At 41.2% G+C, this 18,569-nt stretch overlaps 1 protein-coding gene across 21 annotated transcripts in view; it reads left to right on the plus strand.

Annotated features, from left to right (window-relative positions):
* The window catches only part of ABLIM1 (actin binding LIM protein 1), a 212,467-nt gene extending 195,259 nt beyond the window's left edge, over nt 1-17,208 (plus strand). For all 21 annotated transcript variants that reach the window (XM_030030508.2, XM_030030492.2, XM_030030493.2 and 18 more), the window contains 7 exons: nt 23-119; nt 2,299-2,360; nt 2,667-2,727; nt 4,311-4,318; nt 5,588-5,662; nt 8,696-8,776; nt 10,102-17,208. In XM_030030508.2, the coding sequence (XP_029886368.1) occupies nt 23-119; nt 2,299-2,360; nt 2,667-2,727; nt 4,311-4,318; nt 5,588-5,662; nt 8,696-8,776; nt 10,102-10,215 (498 nt within the window). In that variant the 3' untranslated portion in view covers nt 10,216-17,208. The remainder of the gene's footprint in view (nt 1-22; nt 120-2,298; nt 2,361-2,666; nt 2,728-4,310; nt 4,319-5,587; nt 5,663-8,695; nt 8,777-10,101) is intronic.
* The last annotated feature ends 1,361 nt before the right edge of the window (nt 17,209-18,569 follow it).

Raw genomic sequence — 18,569 nt, forward strand, 5'->3', positions numbered from 1 at the left:
TTTTTTAATTGCCATTTAATAGCTCAACTCTGGTCTGGGACAACTGATACTGAAAGAAGAGATGGAAAAGGAGAGTCGCGATAGGTCAGCCCTTTCTGCCAGTCGTTACGATTCTCCAGGTAATACATGTAGGCAATAAAGCTAATAATGAACAGTGGATAACGAACACCACATATACACATATCAAGCAGTCTCCCAGAAGAGATCACTGGGAAGACGGCTTCATATGTGTATGTGTGGTATTCTCCCCTCAAAGAGTGGCCTAATTTATTAGCTGGTTTTGGTGACAGGAGGAGTGTTGTGGTTGTTTTTTAATTAGAAGAAATATGAGGTTGAGAATTTTCAGGCAATTTTGAGGAGAGAGATTTTCCAATATAGATAAGCAGTGAGGTAAAATATTCAGTGACTATCACATCACACACATGCTAATAGGCTGGGTTATTAAATTACAATAACACGTTTTGCTTAAACTGGTGGTTCCTATCACCGTTTAATCTCTCCTCCCAGGGACAGAAAATCAGCAACATTTACCAATGGGGCTGCATATTCTGAACACAGCTAGTGTTTCGGCCTTGGCTGACATTTTGATTGGGTGTATTCTGTTCCAGAGCAAAAAGCACAAAAGTCAGCTTTGGTTAATTGGTGGCTCAGATTCTTGGCCTCATTGCAGATTTTGATATACATCTGTGGCCTTCTCAGATCTCCAGAGAAGGGTTTGGGGGTTTTATTTCACTGTCTTCATCCACCTGCCATTGTAGCACAGCAACTGTACTTCGAGCCAAGAAGGGACAAGATGAGTCTCTTTGGAGTCATCCACTGGAGTAGCTGCCAAGCAAACTAAGATTTCCTTGTGTTCCCTGTTGTATAAGTGTGTTGCCTCTATTTATGGTCTTGGAGAGAATGTCTGTGGCTCTCCCTCACTGTCTGTAATTTTTACAGGGCTGGAGTCTACCTGCTCAACTCAGAGCTTATGATTTTTTTTATTAACCTTAGCACAGGTTGGAGAACTCCTTTATTGGAGATGTGTCCATCCCTCTTTGCAGTCATAATCAGTGCAGTCATCAGTTGCCTTTTGTGGAATCAGTGGTACCTTTCCCAAAGCTGCTTATTGCTGGCAACATCAGTGCCTCAAGTTCTACATTCCATGCCCTTCTGTCGTAAAAATAACATTTAAAAAACCAAAAATTGCATTCCTATATGGAGGATCTTGTCAGAAGGAGCTGTATTAACTCTAGAGGTGCTATTGATCATTATGCTGACAATCCTTCTATTTATCCATCTTTTTATCTGTATTTGAAAACACACCCTTGTCATTCCCACGTTGTCTTTGTCTTGCTCATGCAATGTCTGAGGTCAGTGCAAATACTAAGTTGAATGCCCCTACGTACCTTATTTCATTTTCATTTCAGATGAAAGCAGGGGTCACAGAGCTCTGTTGAATCATGTCATGTTTTCAGAAGTGTTACATGTGCAGAATAACTATAATTTCGGATCAGAATGCCAAATTGTCAAACTTGTTTGAATTCACTCAGCACTGCCCATTCTGATCATTCTCCTGTTGAAGTCAGTACCAAAACATCTGTCAATTACAGTGTTACAGGACTAAAACTAATAGTCTTTTCTCCTTTGTAGAAAAAAATAGCAAACTGAAACATGTGAATACAGAGAGGATGTAGTATGCTAGTCATATGTATCTTGGCTTGTGCTGCAGCAGAAGCTGGGAGCATGAGTGCAATAATAGTTGCAGTAGAAAGAATAGAAAGGAAATTCATGAAAGATTCAGAGGGTATAATGATACATAAACCACGTGTGCCACTTATGAGGGTGGAATTGAATGGACCTGCATGGGAGACTTAACAGGGAACCTATCCAGTCAAATACTGCTGATCTTAGATTCTCCTTGTCCTTTACCTTGGTCCCATTATAAGATGCACAGCAATACTTTATCTAGCTAAGGACTAAAAAGTTATTTTGCTCTTTTTTCTGATCCTTGAGCATTACTTTCAACTCAGTGGAGACCACATTGATTTTGAGCCTGGCAAAATTACAGTGTCCTTTCTTGATGACCTACCACCATGGCATGATAAAGCTGCATGTAACTTTCAGAATGTGTGGAAGGTTGTGATGTGTTTGGGGCTGAGATGTTAGTTTCTTAAAGTCAGTGTGTCTTAGTTGGTTATGTATATGCTTAGTTCTTTTAATTGTGTTTTTTATGCCAGTTGATTCCTCAAATGTTATTGTTTGTGAGTTTTCATGGGATGTTTCCAGTAAAAGATTTTTCCCTTCCTCATTCAACAGCACATGCTTCAGCCTCCAAAACCTCTTCTCTCCCTGGCTATGGAAAAAATGGACTTCACAGGGTAAGGAGATGGTGATTTTGAGAAGCAAAGGTGGATTTAATTATCCATGGTATCTATTTCCATATTAACTGTATTGGATTTTCAGTTTGATCAAGGTTTTTTATAAGACCATCTGAAGTCAGACAAAACTTAATTTCCCTTCCTACAAACTATATTGTTAAAAGGCAAGAAAGCAACGCAAGAAACATTGTGAAAATTGAGGGGGAAATAAAAGGCTTAAAGGAATTTATTTCTCCCCATATACCAACCTGCTTGTGAAGTCATGAAATGTGAATTTATGTGCATGTCCCTCTTTTCCTGTTACAGCCGGTGTCTACAGATTTTGGTCAGTACAACAGCTATGGGGATGTGAGTGGTGGTGTTAGAGGTAAGGCTAACTTTACCTAAAAGAGGAGCCTTTTTAGATGCCACTTCATTACTGAACATGTTTGATTATTTCTGCTGTTTTATTTTAAGGTTGTGGATGTGGTTACTTTGCATTTGCTCAGTACATTGTAGCTTCCTCTGGTAAACTCAACAATTAACTCAAACTCTGCAAATACCTATTAAAAAGTTTGGGTTTATTTTGATAAATCTGCTATGTGGAGCTGATCCTTGTTTATGCGAAGGGAGTGCTTTAGCATTGGTGCACATGGAAAACAGGTAACATGTATATTATCAGGAATATGTACTCAGTTCTGTTATGGTGTTTTCTTTCTCTGAAAATTACCATCCACTGCACAGTCTGAAAGAATGTGCCACAGTGAAGAAAGGAGGATAATGCCTTCCAATCCCTGTTGCTGCTCATGATTTTCATTATGACTTTGAGCTAGGTATCAGTCATTGCTTAATAAAAACTGACCATTAATATTTATGAAAGTTATGAAACTTTGAGAGTTAATGTTTTGAAATGGTTTGAGCTGAGAGAGAGGGAGGCTAGTTATCACCAAAGTGAGATTGATCCCAACCATCTTAGATACCCTATGATCAGGCATCTTCTGTTGCTGCTTGTGTCTCTGTCGTGGTTTAACCCCAGCCAGCAACTAAGCACCACACAGCCGCTCACTCACTCCCCCCCCCACCCAGTGGGATGGGGGAGAAAATCGGGAAAAAGAAGCAAAACCCACGGGTTGAGATAAGAACGGTTTAATAGAACAGAAAAGAAGAAACGAATAATGATAATGATAACACTAATAAAATGACAACAGCAATAATAAAAGGATTGGAATGTACAAATGATGCGCAGTGTAATTGCTCACCACCCGCCGATCGACACCCAGCTAGTCCCCGAGCGGCGATTCCCCGCCCCCACTTCCCAGTTCCTACACTAGATGGGACGTCCGATGGTATGGAATACCCTGTTGGCCAGTTTGGGTCAGGTGCCCTGGCTGTGTCCTGTGCCAACTTCTTGTGCCCCTCCAGCCTTCTCGCTGGCTGGGCATGAGAAGCTGAAAAATCCTTGACATTAGTCTAAACACTACTGAGCAACAACTGAAAACATCAGTGTTATCAACATTCTTCTCATACTGAACTCAAAACATAGCACCGTACCAGCTACTAGGAAGACAGTTAACTCTATCCCAGCTGAAACTAGGACAGTCTCTTTATAGGCTGTGGAGGAATCTAGACAGCTACCTGATGGAGAGGTTAGGTGAGGTGAACCCTGCTCTACACATTTGAATTTTAGTTGGCTATTTAATCACTTGATTGTGGTTTTGTGTTTCTTAATATTTCAAAAGTGACTTGATTTTCCTGAATGAGAAGCCTGCTCGAAATGAAAAGGGCTGCAATATTTGGAGCGTTTGACTTTTTACAAAGTCCAAAAGTAGGAAGGTTGCTGGCCTTAGAGAATTGGGTGGGATTTTGAAAAGATCAGGTGAAGCAGAAGACACAAAGATTATCTGGTAGATTGTGACAGATTCCTGTTCTTCCACACTCTAAAACTGATGAGATTTCTCTTTTGCTTTTCAGATTTCCAGGTAGAGTACGGGTTTTCATCAATCAACTGACAACAGAACTAAAAGCATCTACTTTTCTTGTTGAAGTCTGAATTTCTGCTGCAGGGAAGGGTTTCTTAAGACAATAGCTTTGATTTTCCTGCATGTTTAAGCATAATCACCAATGTAGATTCTTATCAACAGAAAAACAGGCACAGCCTCAGATTATTCCTTGTTACCTCCCCAGAGCTGGGTTGAGACAGTTCACACCAGTTCTGTGACTTGCTCTGTAAAATCCACTGTCTGTTGATACATGAGTTTTCTGTAATAGTCCTCTCTGGACAGCTGAGGGTGGGTTTATTGCCAGCCTCTCATACCGACCCCAGAGACATAAAGTCTCTTCTGGAGGCAATTTTCTTCCATACCAGGAGCCTTAAACTCCTCATTTTTACCCTGAAATTTGCTCTCCAGACAAGATGGCTGATCAATAGTTTTCTACAGTGCTGCCATTACAGATGAGCCAGTAAGAGGTGTGCTTTCAAATATAAACCCTTTTATTCCAAATCCTGTCCGCAGGGCTTTTTCCAGAATGGTTTGAGTCTGGCTGGCTCCTTAGCACAATCACAATATAAAATGGCAATTTAAGAAAGGGTTTAATTACTTGGATAATTTTGTTAATGGTGTATCAAAATCATGATGATTGGAAAGAGAATAACATTATATGAGGAGAGAGGAGTTGTCCATGTATTGTGCTCAAAATGTTATTTCGTTAGGAACAGAACCTGTGTCAAAACAGGACCTTTTTACCCTATGCCTGTTTGTGGTCATAGTAAAAATGTCCCATTGTAGAGACAAAAAAAAAGTATCTCAGCTGATACAGTAAGTGACAGGAAGGAAAGCCCAGAGGTGTTAAGAGTGCTTTGTATGCTGTTGGGTGGGATCTGAATTAATACTTCTGAGTATTTGTCCAGAGAAGAACCCTACTTAGTCACTGGGGTGGGAAAGGGCCCACCACTGTCTTGGGGTCCAGAGATCTACCTGGGAAGTGATGTTGGTAGGCTCAGTGGGGAGCTATCGCTAGCCTTAGCGGCGACAGAAGGCTGTGGTGGCAGAGAGGATGGAAGGATCCCTCCGCATGCCTCACAGCAGTAGTAAACAGTAGCCATGGCAATGATCTATATGATAAGACTAAATATTAAGACTTGAAGGAAGTCTTACAGCGAAGTCACCTTTGTTTTCACCACTACTTGAGTGCCTTTACCCTCTGTGTGTGTAACCTGTGTGTCTGATGTATACCTGTATCTGATGCAGTCCCTTCCGGATGGTCATGTCCCTGGAATGAGAATGGACAGAGGAGTATCTATGCCTAACATGTTGGAGCCAAAGGCAAGTGCAGATGTTATTCACTTTCCTTCAAGACAGTGAAGATTTGACTGTGAAATGCAGATAAAATATGGGAAATATCTTAGTTCCCCTGTTTTTCTTTACCTCACCTCAGTCCCTGCTCCTTCTGTGCCAAACCTCTCCCTTTGTTCTGGACTTTGCCTGTTACAGATGTCAGTACTCAGGCAGGCTGAGGGCAGCCCAGGTGTGCTTCTTGGGTTAAGGAGGCTTTTCTAGAGACAAAATGAAAATACTGAAGATGCTCAATAGCTAGTTCTCTGTCAGGCTTTCACTAGCCAAAACAGCAGGCCAAACTTGATGGGAAGGTCTCAGATCTGTCAGGCTGGAAAAGTGATACAGAATATTGTGGCTCGCAACATGCTGTTGAGGCTGTCTTAATTTAAAAATTAATGAAATACATGGATCTTTGTTACAAATCGGAAGTTAGATACCTACATGTCTGTCTGGATCTGTTCTTTAGCTCTCAGCGCTGTTAGCCTGACACCTGTCAATAATGTTGAATTCCCTATATAAGAAATTCTTCAGGAGATTTATTGGAAAAAGAGGCAATGATGTCAGCTGAATATAATTTAAGATATAAATTAAAATGGGTTTGCAGCTATGTCTCAAGATATCTGAGTCAAAAATGAGCATAATATATAGAGGGGATTCAGCCAGGGCTGTGTTTTAAATCTGATAACTTTCTCTGTTGCTGGTGAACCTTCCAAGAAATCATGATTTTGCCAAAGTTACAAAGATCAGCATTTCTGCAGTTAAGGGAGGAGCTCGTTTTGCAAACCAGATTACTATTTGTGCTTCCGAGTCACCTCCAGACAAACTGTACAAAGCAATAACCCTAGCTTTATGAGCTGAGACCCCAGTACAATATATATTAACAAGTGTTTTTATACATTATATAAATAAGACCTCGGGGACATCCTCAACTCCTGAGATACTACTTTTTATTCCAAATAATTTCTTTTTCAGTGCAATAGAAATTCTTAAAGCCACTACTGCTGCTGCTGCACCTGGTGATTTGGAGTGTTATTTTGGGTGACAAATTCTGTCAGTATTACTAGTGATAAAATTTATGGGAATTTTCATGAGACAATAGGTCACTTTCAGTTGATGTTTATAAGGGTGATGCCAGACCTTCAGCATGTGTGAATTGGCAGTATTTTTATTCATGTCAATGGTCCAACGCTATCTTAAACCTGATAAAGTAAAAGAAGCCAACTCAAAGTCAGCATGAAACACATGAAAATCAGTAAACTTAAGAATGACCAAATCTTACCAAACAGTTCTCCAGAAAGGACAGAATTTGTGCATCCTGCCACCCCAGATTGAGACATGCCTTGTTGTGAATATCTAAATATAAAATGTACTTATGACCTTAGATTTTGACTTAAACTCTGCCTGTTTAAATATGAAAAGTTACATTTTAGTTTCCTATAATGCTGTATATGGTAGCCATTTCCAGTATCAAACATAAACAATGTAATTCAAAGTATAGGCTTAATTGTACAATTGTGACAATGTCAGAATCTCCTAAGAATCTTATCTTACAATTGGTATGTAAGCACACGTTATTTAAATTATTATTACTTACAATAAACTCAGTGGTGTGTTCATTGATGCCTGAATCTTATTTATTATATTTCTGAAAAGTTCATTGGGATAATTGTTGACAATGGAATGAGCTTAATTGCCTACTACTGCACAAAAGTTGATTAGGTTCAATTTTTTCTGATGTTAAAACAATTGAATTAGTAGCATTTGATAATAGCTCAACTATCTCTCGAGGAGAGTTTTGGTGTCTCGCTCTTGTTCCCAGTGGGCAAGTAAAACAAGACCTGTAAATAACAGTAAAGGCTGAGCCAATTGCCACTGAAGTCTGCAGAAAAACTTCATTGACTTCAGTAGGGGTTGGACAAGGACCTCACTGGGAATGCTGTTTTCCTACTCGGCAGAGACATGCAATGAGAAGGGCTATAGAGGGGCTCTGTCAGAACATGAGCTCTCCTAAGTCATTCCAGGCATTTATGGAGGTGTCTGCCCAAGGAAAAAAATCCTAAACCAGAGTTTTATTTGCCAGGGATGATTCCAGAAACTGATTTTAAGGCACATGGTTTTCTGAAATCCTTTCTAAGCAGCATTCTGTTGGATTAGACTGATTTGAGACCCACTGACAGTAAACATTTTACTTCAAACAAAGAACCTGTACACGTAAAACAGAAGTAAAATCATTTATGCTTTCAGGATTACGTTATTGGCCAATAACTGATATGTTTAAGTTCTGGACATTCTTTGCAATGTGAAGGGAAATCAAGGGAAACGTTAATGGGAAATGTGCTAGACGCATACTTTTCTGAAGCAGATGAAGGTGCATAAGACAAATATGTCTACAAAAGTATCTCCTTTAATCTATGTATGTATGGCACAGCCAGCAAGCACAGTGGGCAGTTGTTTGATTTTTTTAACTATCCAAAGAGGCAAAGAAAATCATGCGATGACTTCTCTTGAATGCCGTAGCCCACACGAATTAATATCTTGCTTATTTGGAGTTGCTGCCTTTTTTAATGTACTTCCATCTATTTCATCTTTTAAAAGTCCACTAAGTGTCTGTTTCCTTAGAGCTGTCCACACTTTGGCAACCATCAGTTAGACCAGTAAGTGACAAATACATTTGCCTTAATAAACTTACACATTGATGGATGAGAAAGTATATTGACTAGAGAGGACTCTGTCTGACCAAAGCCAGCTGATGTAGTATATACACCATAAAAATCAGCGGAATGGGCAAGTACATAGTGGCTCTACAATATGAGACAGTTTGATACTGAACAAGTTCTTGCTATGTCCAGATTGGCTTGTCTTTTGTGCAACTTTAGGAAAAAAAGAAAAGAAAAAAAGCTGTGATTTCCTTTGAAAAAGAAAACAAATGTTTGTGTGGTTATGAAAATGAGAGACATTTTGTTCTTTCTGCTTTAGAATATAAATACATCTCTTTCTTCCCCTTTTATACGTTGTTAACAGATTTTTCCATATGAAATGCTCATGGTGACCAACAGAGGGCGAAATAAAATTCTAAAAGATGTAGACAGAACCAGGCTTGAGGTAAGAGAAGCAAGTTCCTAAATGCTCTTTCCTGCTGAAGTTGTTTGTTGTTGCACACTTGAAAGCTCAAACACTGAAGTGTGGGTCCTTGTTAGACTGGGAAGATTTCTCAGCACTAAGCAGGGAAAGAGGAGTCAGACAGGGGGAGGAAGCAGCTGGATCTCCACAAACAGTGCTGGGCCAGGAGTCCGACATCTCTGTCTCCCTGCTTATGGACTGAGCTTCTCACACCCCCCTTATGTTTTCAAGCAATTAATTATATACTTGTAAATTTGTTAAAAAGCCCAAAATTGGGGAAGTGCTTTGTAGTCATAGGATCCATGTTGGAATGGAGCAATACTTTGTTTGATCTTGGATCATCTCTTAGCTAAGAGTCAGTGTCAGCCATCCTGGAGGATCAAAAGTCTAACTTTCTTTAACACATCCATAAGTCCTGTGAGTTAGTTAGACTGGCTGATATCCAAAAAACCGAGGATTTAAATCTCTGCTAACAGATAAAAATTGTTTACAACTTTGTGGATCAGAAAAACTTAACCAGCCTAGTGGAAGGCTGGGGATGTTTAAGTCATTTGTAGTTAGTTAATCTTCTGTGGAGGTGAGTGGAAGGGGCCACAAAAATTTGGGTAAGTAACCATTTATGCACATTTTATGCACTAGTAGATACGTGATCACTAATCAGAATTCAACAGTGTATTACATTAGTGCCACAGGGAGACACTTTCCCCATCCAGTGCACTTTAAAGTGGCTGAACAAGAAATAACTTGTGCACAAGACAGCACCAAAAAGTGTTTCATTGGCGGTAGAGAAATGTGCTGGACAGTTAGTCTGGCCAGACATCTTCCTTCTCAAAACTTTAAATGTAGCTTGTCAACCTGCAGCCCCTCTGCAAAGCTCTCCTGAAACCCAGTGTCTGTTTGAACTTCCAGATGTAAGCAGAGGTGACTAGCCTAAAGCCTGGGACAGGGGCGTGCAGGAGCTGGTTTTGTTCTCTGGTCTATCACTGCTTGTTGGGTGACTTCAGACAAATCATTTTTCTGTCTCTTGCTTATTCAGCAACTGAAATAGTTCTTCTGATTTCCTTTGCAAACTTCTCAGACTTAACAAATCGCGAAATTTTATTGATTCATTGAGCACAAGAGTTCATGAGGACTTGGATATGGGTATTGCCAAAGCAGCATTATTTCCTGCAATGGCTCTTACACAGTGATAGTGACATGAAATCCCTAAGGCACTCCTATCTCCTGTTGTGTGTCTTTAGCTTTGACTGACCATTGCCTTTTCTCCTTTTTTTTTTTTCCCTTCCCTTTTTTCTTTTGTTTTAAAGCGTCACTTAGCACCTGAAGTTTTTCAAGAAATATTTGGCATGACGATACAGGAGTTTGACAAGTTACCTCTCTGGAGACGCAACGACATGAAGAAAAAAGCAAAACTCTTTTAATCTCCCTTTAAACAAACCAACAAAAAATGATATTGTATCATACAGTCCAAACTATTTGGAAGCAACTACTTATCCACCAAAAAGGGAAAATCACATAATGGCACCTCTGTACACAGCAATTGAACAAGATGAACATTTGCCCTCCTGGAACATAGGGAGAAAATATCTGGGCTCAGAAACAATGATAGTTTTCAGAGGTGTCCACCTGTTACATGATATTGTACAAGATAGGAAACTGTTCTGTTCTTCTCCCTCAATGATATTCCCTTTACTTCTCTCCACAATATGATGGACTTTATTGCTAGAGCCAGGAAGTGCCCTTAGGATGCCTTGTAGACTAAAGTAGTTGTAACCACTCTAAGAACTGGAAAAGAATATATATATATATAAAAATATATATATATATGTATGCGTGTTTGCGTGTGTGCGCACATGTATTTATATCTATCCATCTATCTATGTGTGTGCGTGTATGTATGTGTATATATGTGTATATATATGGAGAGGAAGATAGATGCTCTGTAGTGAAGGAGAAGCCCTTTGTAACTTATCTACATGGTCACACTAGGTCTTTCACGCAACGGTTTCTTAATTGGCACTCTTTTGAAATGGCATCTTCTTCGTGTGATACAATCTGCAAATGTGGGCACTCTGCTCACTTACAGTACATACCAGTTGAATTTCTGGAAAATGGACTCCTTGTATATATTTGCTAGGATATAGGAAGTGAATTGCTGTGTGTTGTCAGTCTTTCCTCTTCCACACTTTCTGCTTGAATTAATAAGGCTGGAGCTTAACCAGTCCTTTGAATAATTTAAGATCATTTAAGTAATGGGAATGGTGGAGAAGAGTCAGTTTTCTTGTAATTCAGTCCAGGAGATGGGTGGATGGGGGTGGGAGTGACAGAGTGAGAAAATGCTTTTTTAAGTGTGCCCTGGTTTGCACCCAGAGATTTCGGGACAGACTCCCTGCTAGTAATTACTAGTACAGCTCATCAGACTGCAGTGGAGTCGTAGGATTTTACATCAGCAGGGAAGATGGTTCTCTGCAAGCTGACACACAAATTCATCCCTCTTAGGGAGGAATGTTTATGAATTAAAAGGTACCATCAAGGTGCCATGCTCTGCCAATAGAGGCTTTTTGATTAAATTGCAGTTGCTGTTGTCAATATGGCACAGTGCATGGGGCCAAGCACTCTTTTTAGTTAATGTAGTTTTTCACTTGTGCTTGGAATAGAGGGAACAGGCTTTTTTTTTTTTTTTTTTTCCCCTCTCTTGAAGTGTCAAAGCTCCAGCCTTGGTTATTTTTATTTCCCTTTGTGCCTGACTTGGTTTTTGAAGACAGAGTAATCATGCAAGACAGTTTCTGAGCTGCATTGAACTCCTTATTGCTTTCAGTCTTCTTCCAATATGCTGCAGCTTAAAAAAACTGCCTGTATATACCTTAACTGCTTCTGGGCAAGTCCTATACAGAGGAGGACATGAGCACCAAAGTAATTGAATGAATTCATTGCGGCTGCAAGGTCAGCTTTTTCTCTTCCTTGGTGCTTAACTGCCAATGTATACTGCACTAATGAGCCCGTCTCCTGATATGGGAGAGGGTCATTTAGGTTCTGTGTCTGTCAAAGAATATCAAGGTTTCATTTTTAATGCAGAAACTTTTGGCACTGGAGACATCAGAACCTTTGTATTTTCTGTTATATGAGACATTGGTGTTAAAATCTGGAAGTCAGGAAGGGGAAACAGTCCCGTGTAGTTGTGAGATTCAGTACAACTGTGTTGAGCTCTCTATATCACCAAATGGCATTTCACCATGAAATGTGCAGGACAGCCCAAATCCTGCCTCTTCTTTGCTGGTTTAGGAAGTCCTGTTGCAACAGATCACTGTGGTTCTTTTGATAAAATCTGAGTTGAAAATTCAGTATATGAGAGACAGATACAGGGGGTCAGCACCTGCTCCATGTCCCTAGACATAAGGGAATGGTGAGTCTATGGGACAAGCTGGAGAATATGCTACTGTGCAGATACAGCATCACGGTTCCCACTGAACAGAAGAAGCCCTCAGTGAACACTGTGACACACTCAGTTGTGAGTAAGCTCTCTGGACGTTACTGAGATTGCAGCGAGGATCAGTTCAACATGTTTTCCTTCATTTTTCAGAACAAGTATCTGAAAGGGTTTTAGAGAAACACTGAGAAGTAAATGAGAATGTTAGGGGCACTGGCAGTTTGAGATGCATTTTTAAGTGACTACTGAAACCAAATCCATACAACAAAAGAACAGCAGTGTTTTACAGTCACAGGCTTTGAGAATGCTGGAGTCTCAGAAATTCGGTGTTTGTCACCTGCAAGGTGTGGCTTAACTTTGAGATGGCTTAACTGAGTTTTAATGCACTTAAATATTAAAATTCTCCAAATTTTGCCAGCCCACATCCTACAGACAGTACTGTGCTTCTGCCTCTCAAACATAGTAGGCATTACGGATCTTTTAGCCCAAGTCACCTTGACAATAAACCTTTTTGATCTGAAGACTTGCTCTCTCAAGGATGTGAGCTGCCAGTCTGCGTTTTTCTGTCCCCATCTCTAGATCACTATTGAACTTCTCACAGCATGTATGAATACACTACCCAGTCATTTCAGAAATGACTAAGCCAGGTTGTTTTCTCTCCTCTCTCTCCTCTCCAAAAGAAAAAAAGAAAAAAAGAAAAAATAATAAAAAAAAATAAATAAAAAAAACCCAAAACCCAAACTCAACCTCCTAGCCTGTGAAGAATGACAGGGTAATTTGTATCTGCTTCATCAACTGAGAATTTAAAGCTGCAATTGCGGCTTGGGAAGGAATGAAGAGAAGCCAGTTTAGATGCTGCAGAAACAATTAATCTCTAACTGGATTTTTGGGCCACTGCTGGTTCACATCTCACTGGAGTGGAGCATACTCAGTCAGTTCACAGCCCTCTGCACTAGACTTAATACTGCTTTATTTCTGATTAAGAACATGAAGGGTTTTCTGAGCTTCAATTTCATGCCCATAGTTAATTCCCCTTAATTATCCCAACCATCTACATGTAGACACACGCGAAGAGATCGCCTGTCCATAAAAACCATGCTGCATCCAGCCACAGGGTGTGTGTGTTTTCTGCAGTGGGCTGTTAGCGATTGTCACTGCAGCATTTTCTGTTCTTTCATCTGGTCTTCCCACCTAATAAAACCAGAAATGTAGCCCCAGGGAGAATTTTCTATGTAAGCAATGAATCATTTTCCTAGTTATCAATCGAGTAGCATTTTCTTGGGCAGTTCTTTGTAATTCTCCTCTTCAGTATAGCCTTGAGACATGTTAGGGGTTGGACTAGATGATCTTTAAAGGTCCTTTCCAACCCAAACCATTCTGTGATTCTATGAATATGCCTTAAGTACATGCTTACATTCTTCTATCTCCTGCAAAGCATTTGAGCTTCTGATAAAGTCCCATCAAACTCAGTGCTGTCAACAGAATGTCATTGCTAAGAGGACTGAGAACTGATTGCTTTTGTCTTGGTTTTTCCCCCTTTTCTGCTTTAGGAGTGATGTAAGAGCAAAGACCTGTCAAAACATTGCAAAATAACCACACGTGTAAAATGGGATTATGTACACATGCAGGTTCTCAAACACAGGTGCACATGTAGCACGCACACTCCCCATTTGGAGTTGAGATACTATGTGAGTAGTTAACCTGGAATTTCCAAATAGTGTGTAGTGTTGAATAGATAGTGGTCCATTAAGTTAGAAAGCTTGTCACTTCCATCTGTGCTTGTATCTGTGGGGCTTGTGGATACCTGAGATGTACTGAGTGTGCAAAAGGCAGGGTCAGTTTCCCACATCATGGAAGTCCCAGGTTGGCCACAAGTGATATCATTTAAAAGGCCTCCTCAGGCGTATGTGACGATTTGCAGCACCCATCCCTGGCACTGCTTAGATGGAAGGGTAATACCCTGTGCAGTAGTCTTCATATTAACAGGGAATCCAGGGATCTGACTTACTCGGTTTTGTGCCCACTCCAGATACTGGTCTGATAACTTCCATATGAACAAGTAGAGAACTGTTCTGTGTTACAGTGGGAACAGCTGGCCATACCCTCTATACCCGTGCCTTAACTTAGCATAAGCTCCAGCCTACCGCGAGTCAGAAGTTGAAATAAATATGTTGTTCATCATCTCTGAAGATAGTAGAATTAAGCCAACTTGAAGAGCAGATTTGGAAATTACTAAGCTTTCCACTATTTCTCAATGAAGCAATGTGATCTATTGTGGCCTCGGTTCAGGAACAGCATCTCAACTCTGCCAGTGTCCTATCCCAAACCTACTAAACTTTCTGTACAACTAGAAGAGTTAAGTTCTTGTGAAGTTTGCTCACAGAATTTCTTTTTTTTTTCTTTAGTTGTTTATTATCATCTTATGCTGGTGTCATTTAAGACAGGTTTTAGAGGCATCTCAGAAACATATTTGTTTTCAGTTTGGTAAGTAGCCTTTCATTAAATATGGCTTGTGATGCATTATGGACATAGCTGCAGTGTGCTGTGAAAGGTTAGACTAGGAGAACAGTAAGTTTTTTAATAGCTGTATGTGGGACAAGATAGCTCTGTGGCTCCAGTAGTGCTTTTATTTCTGTCAAGACGGATGTCATCTCTCCTTACAAAGTCCTATAGTCCTAAGTCTGTGGGCCTAGCACTGAAGTGCTTGCTGCCCTTTCCCTGTTGCAATTGGGAAATCCTTTCTCAGCTGTGTAGTTCAGAGGTCCTGCTGTTCAGGGGAGGTCATGAGGAGTCTCTTTTGTAAAAGTTTGTTATGGTGAAATTAGACACATTTTAAAGTGAAATGCCTTTCTGCAAGCCATGCTTCTCCTGGTCAGGTAATATCAATGGATGGAGAAGGATTGAGTTCTGGGAAGGAGGAGGGCTGGCATACGCTCATTTCTCCAGCGTTTGCCAGGGTGGTGTTTAGCAGACTTAGAGGAAGATGCGGGCATGAGCCTGCGGTTCCTATTTCAAATTGTGGGGAAGTCAAGTTTGGAGCCCATGGCTAAGGAGCATCTATGCTGACATTAATGGTATGAAGCTGTTATAACAAGTGACAGAAAAAATTAACTCCCAACCCAGTAAAAACATGAACATCCTCTAAACTCCTCTTGGAATGACTTATGTTGGCTCACCCTGACTTAGGCGGAGATCTTGGCATATTTGGGCCGTGGCCTCGTAGAGCAGACTAAATGGAAACCAGCCTTTCTCCCACTCCACGATTCATTGCTTTCCTTCAGAATGTGTTTGTGGAGGAGGATGTCCACGTCCTGGAACTTACCCATGGCAGTGAAAAATACCAGTCAATGATAATGATGATGCAATAGAACACGTGCAGGAAACAGGAAAATGAACTAATCTGTCCTGAAAAGCCACTCATCTTTCCATGTCAGAGAGACACTTAGGGCTTGACTCCACAGCCCCCTTCCCCATTCAGTTAGCCCCAGGTCATGGTCCAGTTCGTGCCCTGTCAAACTTTTTGGCCCTGTCAACACACCTGCTAGAGTCCAGCGTAGTCTTCAGGGTAGATGCATAGCAAGGGCTGGTCTTGACAGTATGTGGTATGTTTTTACCCCATTGCTATGTAACGAAGATCTAGAGAGAGCTACTGAGCACTGTGATAGTAGTACAATGCGCCTTTCTCTTTTGATGTAGAAACACCCTTATCACTGTGGGTTGCAGGACTGCTCTGGCTGGTGAGTTTTGCCTTGTGATTTCTCCCGCACACCTTTTTTGTGCTTAATAAGATAAGAAACAAAAAATCTATCACAATGCAAAGATACAGAGTTTTTAGTCAGACAACTCTGCTGGCAAGAGCTATGTCATGCCCGCATTTGGCAGGGAGAGAATAAGTATTATTAATTTTAATGTAAGCATCAGTGCAGGAAGTGGGAATGTAATTGGCCATTAATGTTGTTTGCCTGTATGCAAAATGAATTATTTGTTGCCCAAAGGGCTTCCAGCAGGGAAATAAGATTTCTGCTAATGATTTCCTAAAAAATGCTTGTCCATGTGAAGAGGTAATACTTCCACGTGCATTGCAGTCTTTCTTTTGAGGTAGAAAGAGATGACTGAAGGAAAACAGTAACCTGTTTTGTCAGGATCACCACAGTTAATACAAGTGTTGCTCCCAGGACTTGCAAAGCTGAGTCCCATGGGACCTTGCTCCTAGGCATTAGGAAATGAAGCATTTCAAGCAGCAGAAGCAGCTACGGGAATTCCAGCGGTGCCTTACCAGGCTGAGTCTCTAGCTCCCTTAGGCGCTTTGACAGGTCCCACTGGACACTTGCCTGGGCTTTTGTCACTGAACACCCTCCAGAAAGCACTTCCCTCCCGATGCAAAACACTGAAATCAGTGGAGCTTCTCACTGACATCTGCACGCTTTGGAGCAGGCTCTTTCTCAGCTGGCTAGCCCAGGTAAGTCTCTGACTGCTGGGTATGCCCACAGCAAGGAGCTCTGTATTGCATTACCGGATCAGTCCTGTCCAAGCAGTGCAGCTTGGTGGTTGCTGACAACTCCTCCTGTAAGGGGGCCTTACAGCTGGGGGCTGGTTTTTTTTAAGCTTTGGAAACTGAAACTAATTTTTCAAAGGTGTATTTCCCTTTAAATCAGTAGATTTTGGCAATAGGATTTTTTATTATTTTATTTTTCTTTTCTCCTCCCTCCACGTGTTACAAACCAGCGTTTTGGGGAGGTGTCCCTGTGTTTTCCATTCATCTGTGAGACAGCTCTCTTTCTGAGTCTCTGTAAAAGTGAATCAATGTCTTGTCTGTACAGTAAGTCTGCTTGTAAGCATAATGAAAAGTTGAGCTGGGTTGCTGTTCTGTACAATTAGTGTTTCCACTGTCATACCGCAAACAGCACATATTGCACTTCTGTGCCACTGTAATCTGCATCACTGTTGTATTCAAGTCAATGAATAAAGTTTGGAGCTTTATTCTTAATTGCTGGATTCGTGTTGCCTCATTTATTTGGCTTTTTTTTCATCTTGCAGAGTTATATCAAAGTCCTCCTGCAAAACAGGATGTGCTCTCAAGAAGGAGAGAGGTGAGATATGCATGACCACAGCAGGACAGATGAACAGTTACCAGCTTCAGTGAAGTTATCACAGAAGGTTTGAAAATGGTCACAAGGCTTCTTGTAACTTTGTCACTAGAAATAGATATTCATAGAAACCACTCAGGAGTGTTAATTTTGTGTGGTCAGTTTGTGGTTTAAAAGGACCTGAGATACCAGCGATGTCAACTAGGACATGCTGTTACCATCACCTTCATAGGCTAAATGGTTTCCTTTCTTTATCCTTGCGAGTTCAGCTAAAATTTTAGTCCCGGACTTGAAAAGATATTTACATGTCATAGTATTAAAGTTAGGTGTTTGCTTAATTACCTGGAACCTGCCCAGCCTTAGTCTGGGTGTAGAAGATAGGGGACGATGCCGTTCAAGGAAATAGGGCTATAAAACACCTATGAATGTGCTGAACGCCTGGGTCTCCAGCAGACCATAGTAGCAGCAGACCTAAGCACACTGCACCTCAGAGGAATCTGTACCAAGTCCTGTCAGTACCTCAGAAGAAAGACATGTCAAGGGACTTCACTCGTTACTGCATGTAGATGTCCCCTGGAAAAGAAGCCGCTCATACACAGCTCTCTAGATGACCTGCTGAACATCATCGCTGAATTAATTTGAGCCTCCTGCAGTTACGGGACCTGGAGCAACCAGAGCTGGAGCCTCATTAGGATTGGCCTCTGGGCTTGTTAGTTAAAGGGGAGGCGAGGTGTGGTGGTGTTACTATTTGAAGTGAAGCCACCGGGGATCGATCCTAAAAAAAACTCAAAAGGGGGTGGGAAAGAATCTTGCCTCAGGCTGTTGATGATCTGAGCTGCAGCTCTCTGTTCAGGGGCAGGAGCGATGCAGCACACATCCTGCACAGCGTCCTTGAGCCTACAGAACGCCCCTGCAGCATCAAGATCTGTGCCCCGCAGATAACATGTTCCCCATCTTCTCTTCTGCTCCTCAGCCCTCTGAGACTTATCCCTGCCCTTGCCCTACCTCGATACTCTACACAGGTTCTCCCTCACAACAAAGGTAGAGGTTTCCCCAGGGTTTTAATTCAATATACTGTGTTGAGTATATCTAAGGACTGAGTCTCAGATGAGATGGGGGCTCAGGTTCCTGCTTGGAGAGCAAGAGGTGGGGAATTCAGCACCACCATGAAGTTGGCCTTTAGCAAAGTTCGTATCTGCCCCATTCACTTCCCAGGCCAAGCCTAGATTTTTGTTGTGTTACCTGTGTGCTGGAACTTGCA

This window comes from Aquila chrysaetos, chromosome 11 (genome assembly GCF_900496995.4).
Source record: "Aquila chrysaetos chrysaetos chromosome 11, bAquChr1.4, whole genome shotgun sequence".
Taxonomy (NCBI): domain Eukaryota; kingdom Metazoa; phylum Chordata; class Aves; order Accipitriformes; family Accipitridae; genus Aquila; species Aquila chrysaetos.